General features: G+C 37.1%; 2 protein-coding genes across 4 annotated transcripts; both read right to left on the bottom strand.

Annotated features, from left to right (window-relative positions):
• Positions 1-4: 4 nt before the first annotated feature.
• LOC147847366 (NAC domain-containing protein 54-like) lies at positions 5-1,326 on the bottom strand (the record flags this gene model as incomplete). The annotated part of the gene is made up of 2 exons (XM_087339283.1): positions 1,095-1,326; positions 5-648 (listed from the first exon to the last, which is right to left on the bottom strand). Coding segments are annotated over exons 1-2 (801 nt in total), but the record flags the coding sequence as incomplete, so codon positions are not given.
• A 6,115-nt stretch (positions 1,327-7,441) lies between these two features.
• Positions 7,442-11,773, bottom strand: LOC147847365 (glutamate receptor 3.1-like). 3 transcript variants are annotated; one of them, XM_087339280.1, is made up of 5 exons: positions 10,066-11,773; positions 9,616-9,896; positions 9,011-9,042; positions 8,488-8,894; positions 7,442-7,944 (listed from the first exon to the last, which is right to left on the bottom strand). In XM_087339280.1, the coding sequence occupies exons 1-5, from the start codon at positions 11,329-11,331 to the stop codon at positions 7,552-7,554; spliced, it is 2,379 nt and encodes a 792-aa protein (XP_087195406.1). In that variant the 5' UTR covers positions 11,332-11,773; the 3' UTR covers positions 7,442-7,551. The 3 variants fall into 3 exon arrangements, with proteins under 3 accessions (XP_087195406.1, XP_087195407.1, XP_087195408.1); XM_087339281.1 differs by having other exon boundaries at positions 7,725-7,962; positions 8,484-8,894; XM_087339282.1 differs by having other exon boundaries at positions 7,802-7,962.
• Positions 11,774-11,848: the final 75 nt, after the last annotated feature.

Below are 11,848 nucleotides of genomic sequence, written 5' to 3'. Positions count from 1 at the left end.
CAATATCAACAGTGGAATTGAGCTTTACTCCAGCATCCATAAAATTAAAATCATCATCAATAGTGGAAGGGAGATCAAAACCATCATCAATCAACCCAGGCTTCTCTTCAAAACTTGCAAGAGAGTTAAGCAAGCAGTCAAAATCCTCCTGATTATCCAATAAGATACAATTGACTGAGGCCTGCAATGGTATCTCAGGGCCTTGACCAACATTTGAATACTTGAGACACTCCACCGAAGCCACATCTTTCACATCACCAAGATTATCTTCATCATCTTCAACACCTTCTATAACAGGAGCACCATATTGTTCTCCATTCCTTGGACCCGGACCTTGCTTCCTTCGCACGCGGCAAAGCACGAAAGGGTTCTTTATCCCTCCAATTCTCTTCTCGAATTCTTCATCCAATCGATACTCATGCATTACCCAATCGGTTCTCTCTCCATGGGGAGCCCGACCCTGATAATAGATCAAAGTCTTCTTTGAGCCCACCGCGCGATTACCTGTACTGATTTTCCGATCCTTCCCAGTCGCTTTCCAATACCCTGCTTTAGTTGTGCGGTTGGTCCGTGATCCATGGAGATACTTTCTGTCCTGAAGGTTGAAGAAGTACCACTCTGGATCTCGGCTTGGCAAGATGGATAGCCCTACAAGACAAAAAGAACATGACATTTACACCATTGCAATTCTATATTGAAGAAGAATAGAAGCAAGATGAAAGCTCATACACCAAATCAATCCAATTCACGGAGGTCACAGGGTCACAGAAAACCAATATGCCAAGATTAAAGAAAAAAAATTATCATGCAAAAATCAGGGGTTAACAACGGTTCTTTTAAAGTATGATTAAGTTTTGATCATTGTCAGGAAGGTGAAAAAAAGCATAGTTTTGTCACGCGATCGTTTTATAAACCATAGACCTACTTAGGTATCCGAAGCCCCACATACAAATAAGGTGGACGTGGTCTGTATCTAAGAGAAGACCTTATTATTGCATTCTGAATAGATGGAAATTTTATTAAACCTTCTCGTGACACACACAAACACATTTAACAAAACAGAGGGTTTAGGATTTGAGGGACCATTCACATACCAGGGAGCTCTGTGGGTTCGAACCTGTAGATGTCAATTTCTGCGATAATTCCTTCTTCTAAGCTTCTTCCTGTAGCCTTTCTCTTGAGGTAGTGAACCACGAGCTCTTCATCAGTGGGATGGAAACGAAATCCAGGGGGCAGAACAGATGTCACCATGGATCTCTCCTCAATCTGTCTAGGTCGTTGATCTGGGCTTTGATTTGGTGAGAGATGAGGGGGGGGAGCATACAAGCGGAAACAGGAACAGGGTTAGAGGATATGGTGTGTGAGGAACAGAGGAAGGGGGGGGGGGGGGGAGTACAGAAATAGGGTATGCGGATATGGTGTGTAAAACAGAGGAAAGGAAAGTGGGGGAACAGGGGAGGGGGGAAGGGGGAAGGGATAAAGGAAAGTGAAGGGAAGGGAAGAGGAAGATGTGTGGAAGGTTCTTCCTCTTTTCTTCTCTCACATTTAACACTAAAAAGCTCAGTCAAATGGGGAGAGTGAGAAAGTGAAGGGATATATGATATATTCAGCTAACTTTTTTATGTAGTAATAGTAGTAAAGTAGTGGTAGAAGTAGTAGTAGTAGAAGTAGTTCACACGATAAAGAAAGAGAAGACCGCAGTCCCCATGTGTCGAGGGCTTCCTTGATGTCCACCTTCGTGACCACCACAAATCGGCTATGTCCACCACAACTCAGTTTCCGAAATGGAGAAGAGAAGCTCACGTCTTCGTCGCCTACGTTATTGTATAGCTACACCATGGGCTTGAAATCGGGCACATGCCACATAGGTAAGTGAAAAACTTGGTGCATCGCTAGGTTTAAACCCTTTCGTGTGCTCATGTCGGGGATATCGATCAGTTTAGACTATTATATCAACTATTTAGAAGCCAAGAGCTCGATTTACTAATGTCAGATGTAGTTTAGGAAAGAGTGTCATATGGTGTACCGTGTAAATATACATATGTGTAGAGAGAGAAGAATAGAGGGGAGAGAGCGTGTGTGTGTGCGCGCAGGGGGGGTGTGTGGGTGTGCATGCACCCAATAGATGGTTGTATGAAGGCTTTGAAGATCATGAAGTCAACAAATGTATGTGAAAGTGAAGTGTATTAAGTCTTGTGCTTTTCTTTTGGGGTTCATCTTTACGCCAATGGCAATCCAATCCCCAATAGTAAACTGCAAGAATCTTGAAAGATCATATAACTTTTGTGATCATAACAATAACCACAACCATATTATTAAGAGCATGTGGCATAAAAGAAACTTTCATCTCATACAACTCTTATCGCTCAATGCACAATGGTAGTGATGTTCAAGGTAATTTGATTATTCCAATTAATGTGTGATCAAGGAAGGACTAGTGTGTCATAGTATAGTGCTTGATCATCCTTCTTACAAAACATATCTAGGGAACCACCTGCATTATGTTACTAACCTACATGTGTGTGGGATGAATGATGTATTTTTAGTGTATATTTCTAAAAATAAAGCTAGTGCATAAAGAGAGCATCAATATGTGGACTTTGCATTATTTTAGCGGTTGATGTTGCTCCAATCTTGTAATATAATCCTTGCCATGTTTAGGAGATGATAACATGATGAAATCATACTTCATATTTTGAAACTTCCTGCCTTTGTGGTCTGCTCGCAGTAAATCACTCAATACCTCATGCTGTATTTCATGTTTGGTAGTTTTTTCTTACAACATTCCTCAAGGGCTCTTCACCCATTTTTTACATGGATCAAACCTTGGGCTTTATGGATTGGATGGATGTTGGACAACCAACTACATACATTTTTGTTCACCTATTTTCGACATATTTTGAACAATGAAATTATTGTTTGTGCCATCCTTGCATTCTTGTTATTTCAAAAGAAATTGAATATATATATATATAAGGGTTGACTATTATTTGGCTATAATTTATGTCAGAGGGGTTTTCATGGTTTTAACCTCAAAGTGAGGTTTTCCCACCATCATATAATGTATCAGAAAGATGTGTGTGCGTGAGGTGGTATTTTTAGACATGAAAGTAACCAACATAGACACCATAATTTTTAATTTATACAAGTATTTGCAAGGTAATTGGGATGTGTGTTCTTGCCCTTGCATGTGTTTGCCACTATTAGTGTCAGCCCAAATTCGTGTCATTTATGTGTATGTAATCACGTGTGTCGTTATTTATGTTTTTGTCTATGTTTGTGTGACTAGACATGTGTACAATGATATATAGTATAGTGCATGGTTGTAAATTATTGGTTATTCGTTGGAATTTGATTTGATCCATTTGCCCTTAATGCTTACTTTCGAAATTGGAGAAAATTGAGCCTACATCGCATTGTAAAAAAAAGTCCTTCCTTCTAAATAATTCTACTCACCTTACAATAATTTCAAGGATTTTGTGGATATAGTTTTTTTTAGTACAATTTTTGTACACAGAAGGTTTAATTGTCAATGCATTACTCGGAACATAATAAAGCCTTTTTCATGCTTTCATCATGTGTGCATGGTCTCCTTTTCCTGAGCTTATGTGATTGTATGTAGTAAGCATTGATAATTAATTCACAGATCATGAACTGTTTCTTCGTTGCATAATAACAAATTTCTAAACATAACATTTCTTGGTACATCATTCATAAGAAATCCTACCTTTTTAAAAGGAATATTTTTTTATTGTAAAACTTTGATTGTTTTAGTATTTCATTGACATCACGCATGACGATCATACATAATTTATTATTATGCAAATTGATTGATTAGATCTACTATAAGCTTTAGTCTAATGTCTGTATATAACCAGAAGTCAAATGTTTATTTTTTTAATCAAAAGCATTAAAACACGTAGTATTAAATAATTAGAAATTCCAAGTATAAGGAGCTTTCGATAAACAACATGGAGGACACACTTGATCACAAGCGAGGCACAAAAAGGAAAGATAAAATAGAAGGCAACCATGTCAATTTGATGACACGAGTGTGGACGAGAGCCAACGAAAGTGTGGGTGACAGACTTTTTCATAAACAAGCCTTTTGCCTTGGGGGACAATTTAAAACTAGCAACTAGTCGAAAGTATGTCCCATCACCAAGATCACAAGTTTTGTAATGTATTTAAACATTATGTTAGTCCTTGTACATAATAAACTATAACTCGACAAGAATGCAAGTATGTGTAGTGTTAGGCAATCTTTTCTATAGTAGGACGTTTTCAAGTATTTTTGGTTAAATCCATCCACGTGAATTATTGCTTTCTAGATCATTCTAAAGGAAGTCATACAATAAGCAACGAAGTCAACCTTTTGCTCCTTTCCCATTCATAACCATATGTATCCATTAACGAAGCTTTATAATTGCTTTAAAAAAATGTTGAATGGATTGTTTCCTCGATTGTTGAGACTCTTTTAGAAGCAACAGTACGGAAACGACTTTCTGTCCTTAAAAAAAAGTAGAATTCCTTCCATTAGTCTCCTCTCTAGAATGGAATAGTTTTTAGTTTGTAGTTGTTTTTTTTTCCTTTCTCTATTGTTTATTGCCATGTAATAGCTTTTTATCTCTTCCTCACTAATCGTAGGGCAATCATGCAAAGCTTTACTTAACATTGTTTTAACTTTTCTTTGTAAGGAATGACTTCTCTCAATACATTGCTTCATTTTGCTCTGCCTATATAGTGTAAAGAAAAATGTTCCAACGCTTACAAGTGTCTCGTAATCATCCACACCTATATGGCGAAAACGTATTGTATGTCCAATTGACTTTCTCTATTCTATGTGGTCTCCATGAGAGCCTCATTTGAATTTACCATATGTATCTCTTCCATAAACCTTGGTTCTTGCTCATCGAAATTGTACTAGAAAGACAATGAAATGTACCCATGAATTATTTTTTAATAATTGGGGATCTAAAGGGTATATGAGTATATTATGTGAACACACACAATATTGATTAGGCGTTGATAAGAAGGATAGGCAGAAGCCCACAAGCCCACAAACCATGCACGTGTTATGGGGTCCAATTGTGGGTAAGCACCTTCCCCACTAGGTGTATTTATATGCAATAATGAGTGGAAAAAAGCGACCAAGGTGGGCTTATTTTAAGGAGTGTTGTGTTGTATCATACATTTTATTTGTGGTGGTTGATGTACTACAATTCATTGGAAGTTGTCATTGCGTTTTTTGTACTAGTATTGTGCTAGTCAACGAACATGTACTAGTACTGCCTCAATAGTTTACTTTGTACAATGAATTCTCAATGTAGTTGAACAATAGAATTATTTTGTAAACATAAATTACAGTTAAAAAACATTTTCCCACTCTATTCTATTTCCTAGAGCTATACATTTGGAACGAAGAAAACAAAACCCAGTCAACACAAATTTCTAGAGTGTATGTTCATAACTTACCTTTGATGTCTATACCAATTTGTATTAAATGTATGACATTGTATAACAAATAAAATATTGTTTAAACACTTCCAAATTGTGTACCAAAGAGGTACATAGATAAAAACAAGTGATTTTGATCTAACCAAGCTCTTAGTTTCACAACATGAACGAGATTTGTGCTCAATACATTCACTTCACTTAAGGTCTCACATATTGACAAAAGTTATATTACTTTATGTTGCAAAAAGGGGTAGGTTGGGTATCATGTCATGTCCTTGATAATTAAGCAATGGGCTCTAACCATGTTGGTAATGGCTCTTCGCTTTGTCATATATATTTTCCCACTCTATTCTATTTCCTAGAGCTATACATTTGGAACGAAGAAAACGAAACCCAGTCAACACAAATTTCTAGAGTGTATGTTCATTCATAGCTTACCTTTGATGTCTATACCAATTTGTATTAAATGTATGACATTGTATAACAAATAAAATATTGTTTAAACACTTCCAAATTGTGTACCAAAGAGTTACATAGATAAAAACAAGTGATTTTGATCTAACCAAGCTCTTAGTTTCACAACATGAACGAGATTTGTGCTCAATACATTCACTTCACTTAAGGTCTCACATATTGACAAAAGTTATATTACTTTATGTCGCAAAAAGGGGTAGGTTGGGTATCATGTCATGTCCTTGATAATTAAGCAATGGGCTCTAACCATGTTGGTAATGGCTCTTCGCTTTGTCATATATATTTTCACAATATCTTTGCCTCATTTCATTAAAAATTGTACAACCTTGGGGTATAAATCATATTCATTAATAGGTTGAATCCGCTATCTAACTACTATTGTCCATGATCTCATATATTTATTTATTGTTAAGGATATTTTAATTATCTTATATGAGATACAATGTGTTCATATTTTGTTCTAGGATCTAGTTTGTGCTAGCATTTCGGTTTTGTTTTGCAAAAAAAGTGATAACATCAATGTTGTATGACCCATTGTGCATGAGCTCAAAGTAAAAGTAGTTAAAAGATGCACCATTGGTTCCCTAAATCCCAAAACCTATTGCAAGGTACAAGATACATTGTGGACAACTTGCGCTATAAGGCAATCTTGGGGAAACAACAAGTTAGTTGAGCACAATCTAGTTGTGTGAATTGAGACAATGGCTTGGAATGCATCCATTCTCACTAAGTTGCATTTGTATTTATTCACCTAGGAGAACATGAGCTATTGCTCTTTGTTGCAACTAATATGTGTATTTTGATATCATGTGCATTCAATAATATATTGTTGTTCTCTAAGGCATTGAACCAATTTTAAATGGTTAATTGTCAATGTCAAACCTCTTAATCCCTCATAATCTAATCCGCACATTGTCTAGTTGTCTAGAACGTTGTTATCTCATGCCGAGAAGTAAAAATGATGCCACAAACTAAAACTATCCTCAATCTTGCCGTAACAATTATATTGGGCAATTAACTTACCCCTATCTTCCCAATCAAGAAGGTGATGCCAAAAGTTCCATCTGAAACGAAACAATTTACCTTTTATATATTGCCATCAACTGTTAAGAAACCAAGCATAATATAGATCATCATGAACCAATAAGTTGTCCTATTATAACCAATCTTGATATCTTAGCATTTTATCATTTGTAACATGTTGCCAAGAGTTCCATGTAGTGCTTTGCCCATGAGATATGCCAAGCATCCAAATAAATATAAGTCAATATTCATGTCAAGGTTATGTTTTTATCTTACTCAACATACACTTATTCCAAGTGTGGCCCTCACACATACATGATTCCACACCATCCAAATGGGGGGGAAAGCAAGGTACCCTTGAATTCAAGTAAGTTGCTTGGGGTATTTCAAGGAAGTTTCTGCTAAAAACTACTTTATCGACTTTACAAACACCTACTACACTTATAAATCCTATAGATAGACAATGCTTGAACATTACAAACATACTAGCCAAATTTGAGACTTATTATTATCAAATAACATGCCCAAAAACACCCAAAAATTTCATGAATGAGTAAACATCAGAGAGTTAGGTTACTACATTAGAGTTAAATTAAATCATAATGGTATTGAGTTGTTTGAAGGGTTATCACTTTGCTTTCTTCCATGAACATATCGATCAGCAAAATCAATGAATTGACTCATGTGACTCCAAGCATGTGTATTATGGGGAAGAATTGACAAACTACGATTGTGCTTCCGATATTGCACAAACAACATCAACATATGTATCAAAACACATACCAATGACACCACCCCTGATATCAAAAAGAGAACCCAAAAGTTCTTTAAGCTTAACTGGCTTGAGTCTGATGTTGTACTCCATTGTACGTCCTGGCACATGCTACCTTTGAACCAATAATCCTTGATGTGTTGTAGTTCACCTGATTGCGACATTTGCAATATTGCTTGTGATAAGTCCTCGGATATTTCGGAGTTTCGAGGGAATGCCTAGTATACACCATGACACTGTCAATGTGAATAACATATCAACACAAGAAAAGATTGTTCAATGTACTAGTACTTTTTGGGTTGTTTTTCTTAAGACATGGATGGGCAAGCTTTTGAGAGGCTTAGTTTGAAAAGTTTTTGTAAGCCTAAGAAAGCAAGTTTTCAAGAAGCAGAGTTTGAAAAATGATTGTAAAGCCTACAGAAACATGATATTTATAGCTCTAGACAATATTTTGTAGTATATCATTCATGCACTATTAGTGATGTAGGGCAGAGTGAGAAGGGCATGATTTTAGCATTTGTGCCTATAGTTGATGTAAGCCATATGTCACGAGTTCAATTCCAAATCACACAAATGGCAGTTGAACCCTCTATTGCGAGGAAAACAAAATGAATTCTATTGTTTTCAGAAGTCTAATTTGAAAATTGTTTGTAAAACCTATATTTTCAAAGACAAGTAAATAATTGATGTGCTTTTTTTATTAGTTATTTACACACTTTTGTATGCATATAAGGAAATGTCTAAGGAAGCTTCATACGTACAAATCCCCATCCACTTTTGGTGAACTCTTGGCCAGCAATGACATAATGCTTGCAGTTAGTCTGTTGAAACAGCTGGATGTAAGGAAGTTCATCCACAATCGCTGCGACGCCCCCTCGATGTGGCCCTGCCTCTAATGCTTGTAGGTATGTTTCAGGTGTTGTTAACTCTTTCAACCTTCTTGGATCCACATGGAGACCTATCAAATAGTCCCTAACAAATGATCCAGTTTGATAACCTATCGGAAGGCTGCTTTGCACTAAGCTATCAAGTCCCAATATACTTGGACTTAGTTGCTCCACTGTGAGAATAGATGTAAGGTTTGCCGTATAACTCGAATTGATTATTAATATCACAAACAACCAAACAATCAACACAACACGGCCGAGGAAACTTCGCGTCCCCTCCTCTGGAGAAGAGTTTCAAGGAAAAAAATTCGTTTTGTTAATCTCCATGAATGTTATACAATGCTTACATAAAGTAATCCAAATCCTGTGACTGAAAAAGAGTTTAGCGAAACCTTACTATGTGCGTAAAACAATGTTGAGAAGATAAAACTGCAACAGCGAAACATGTGTTAGATATGATGCAACTTCCCAACGTAAAATAAATGAGTTCAGTATGTATATCATGTAACCATGTACGGAGTCTTCGATTGATTGATCAATCCAGTCTTAATAAGTTCATGCTCTTTAAGCAATACCACTTACAAAGACAAACTCTATATAATTGTCTTTGTATACATATGCCCTTTGCCTACATGGTTTTCAAATTTTCTTTGATTTCTTTTAACAACCATATGTTTAACAAGGCATTTTGTACATTAACATTCTTTTGTCAACTTCTTTCCAGCCCATATTGAGATTTGCACGCTAGTAATATAAGTTAATTTGCTTTAATAACAAGAGAGAAAACATGGGGATAGTCATATAGTGTTCCCTTATATTCTAATGTCTTTCAGAAGCACATTCCCACGTGAAAGCTTCAGGAGTTTTTTATGATTTTCCTTGATGTTTCTGGATCTGAATATGAATGAAGAAATGATTTGCTATGTAGTTAGTGACAAGAATATCAATAGCAGTAACACATGCATCAATACCTATGAAGACAATATGTTGAGATCAACTTACGTAAGTGTGATTATGAGTTGCCTGTTCGGAGGGCCTCGAAACTCCTCATTTATGTTGTGTTCCAGTCGCCAGATCACCAGCGCGGTAAATAGAAAGAATAATAGAACTGTCATCCATAGGATTGAGGAAAAAGGACCAAGAAATGCCCATGGATTACTTTTCCCCTTAGCTTTAAGGGGCACAAGGACCACAAGCCCAGACTCTGTAAATGGTTGAGTGAAGTCAACTATTCGGAGACGATCTGCCAGTATAGCAATATCTCCAACAAGTGCATCATATTCCTGCTAGAAATTTAGGATTTAGTTTGTTTCTTGAGTGAATATCACCCCCCTCGTGAATACTTGAGATGCTGTGTGGGTTTCTTCAAAAGGAAAAAACTAATTTCATTATATATATATATATATATATATTGTGAACAACTTTGGACAATAATGCAAGCAGCATTTGAACCTGTCTAGCTAGCTTGAGAATCATGTCTGCATATATCGGCATATGTGTACCATCTCCAATCATTTCATAGCGGTATGGTACGGCATAGGGAAGGTACTTCAGTGCAGCTTCAAAAACTTCGATACAAAAACCATGGTAAGTACCATTATTTGAATCAGTATTATCGCCGACAACTTCGGAGTAGGCACCGGCCTTTTTTGGAACTCCGATCCTCAAAGGGCTACCATTTTTGGGCAGTGTCCAACCACGTGGAGCTTCCATCGACCAACCCGGCCATGTGATGGACATTTTTGTCGCATTCACTGGCATTCCATTGTAAGATAGGAATGTATGGTCCTCTGAAATGGCAGTGTTGAGATCTGACAATTCGACGTTAGGAGGGGCTTTTAGAGAGATGCCTGAACTATTTGCCCACCAGTATCCTACCGTATTTAGCCGTTTATTAACGATGTTGATATACTCAAATGATGCTCCCTCAATGTCTCCTGTCTTAGAAAACTTTATTGGGCCTGATGCACCAATAAATTTTGTTTGGAGTATGTAGTTTCTCATGGTTTCTCCACCTTCAAAAATGTTGAGATGAGTTAGCTCCGATTCACCCCCAACAGATACAGGCAAGGGAGGTGGTTTAATGAAGTTGATTGTTTGCTTGTCATTCAAATATGATTCTAAGGCACGAGCAACCACCCATACAGCATCATATGCATATAGACCGTAAGAGTTCGTATTGGCGCTCGGATACAAACCAAGTGAGTGATTCAGATACTTCTTCTTCCATCCAGCCAAAAAACCATTCAATTGCGGGGTTTGATTTATGTGCCGCCTTATGCCAACAATGCCCTGTGTATAGTCATAACCCTTTGCAAGAAGGCTTGGGTTCCCTAAGCTTGTAGCAAGTAGATCAGTGACGATCCATACATATCCGGAACCTAACATGTTCAAGTAAGAAGCTTCTTGGAGGACCATATGCCCTACATCTACATGAGTATGAAGTACGAAAATCCGTGTTTGTTCATTGGTAAGCTTCACAAGTTGTTTGGCAAGAGTGGGCTTGTCTACCTCGGGTATAAAGGCTACTTTATCTACTAGTTTGCTACCTCTGATTTGCAGTGCATCACTCAATGTGGAAGCTCCATTTGAACCATAGTCATCATTCATGTGAATCAACACAATTTCCCTCCACCCATAGTTTGCAATGAAGGATGCTATTGCTTCCATTTGCAAGACATCATTAGGTGCAACACGGAAGAAGAAAGGATAGTCCATCTCCGATAGGTGTGGATCAGTTGCACCAAATGAGATGAAAGGGATTAATGTCCGCCTTCCTATGTGAGCTGAAAACTGTGAAACAGCTGAAGATTGAGGACCCACGATTGCCACGACCCCTCTCTTCACAAGCTCTACAGCTGGCGAGCGTATTCAAATCGATAAGAATGAACCAAAACAAAATCAAAATGTTTCAATTAAATTTTCCATTAAGTAGCAAAGCACTTATAAGATCTGGCAGCATTAGACGTTCGTTCACTTTGGGGTTTCCTGTCAGTAATGTTAAACCGTTGCTAAAAACATTCTTTCACAGCAAGAATCTTAAGACATTTCTCCCACAATACTGATATCCATTACATTTCATTTAAAATGAATTATTGGACATTGTGTGGAAATGCTGCTAAATGAGGGAAGATACCAGGCACTTGTAAAACCCAAATGGGAGAAATGTCAAAGGCTTACTGTGATATATTTAGTTCAAATAGATTTCATACATTAATCAGAAGAATATACAGGT

Source organism: Azolla caroliniana, unplaced genomic scaffold (assembly GCF_043228905.1).
Source record: "Azolla caroliniana isolate FFs.n. ecotype wild unplaced genomic scaffold, voAzoCaro1.0.p SCAF_1124, whole genome shotgun sequence".
In the NCBI taxonomy this organism is placed as follows: Eukaryota; Viridiplantae; Streptophyta; class Polypodiopsida; order Salviniales; family Salviniaceae; genus Azolla; species Azolla caroliniana.
This window is presented reverse-complemented; position numbering and strand designations above follow the sequence as displayed.

Bases quoted from the DNA above. Each gene is read 5' to 3' on its own strand.
- LOC147847365 (XM_087339280.1), bottom strand. From the start codon at position 11,331: ATGGACTATCCTTTCTTCTTCCGTGTTGCACCTAATGATGTCTTGCAA. The intron at 9,897-10,065 runs GTTCAAATGCTG...AATTTCTAGCAG, and splicing joins TTCTCAAGCTAGCTAGACAG to GAATATGATGCACTTGTTGG. The intron at 8,895-9,010 runs GTAAGGTTTCGC...ACTCTTCTCCAG, and splicing joins AACATTGTTTTACGCACATA to AGGAGGGGACGCGAAGTTTC.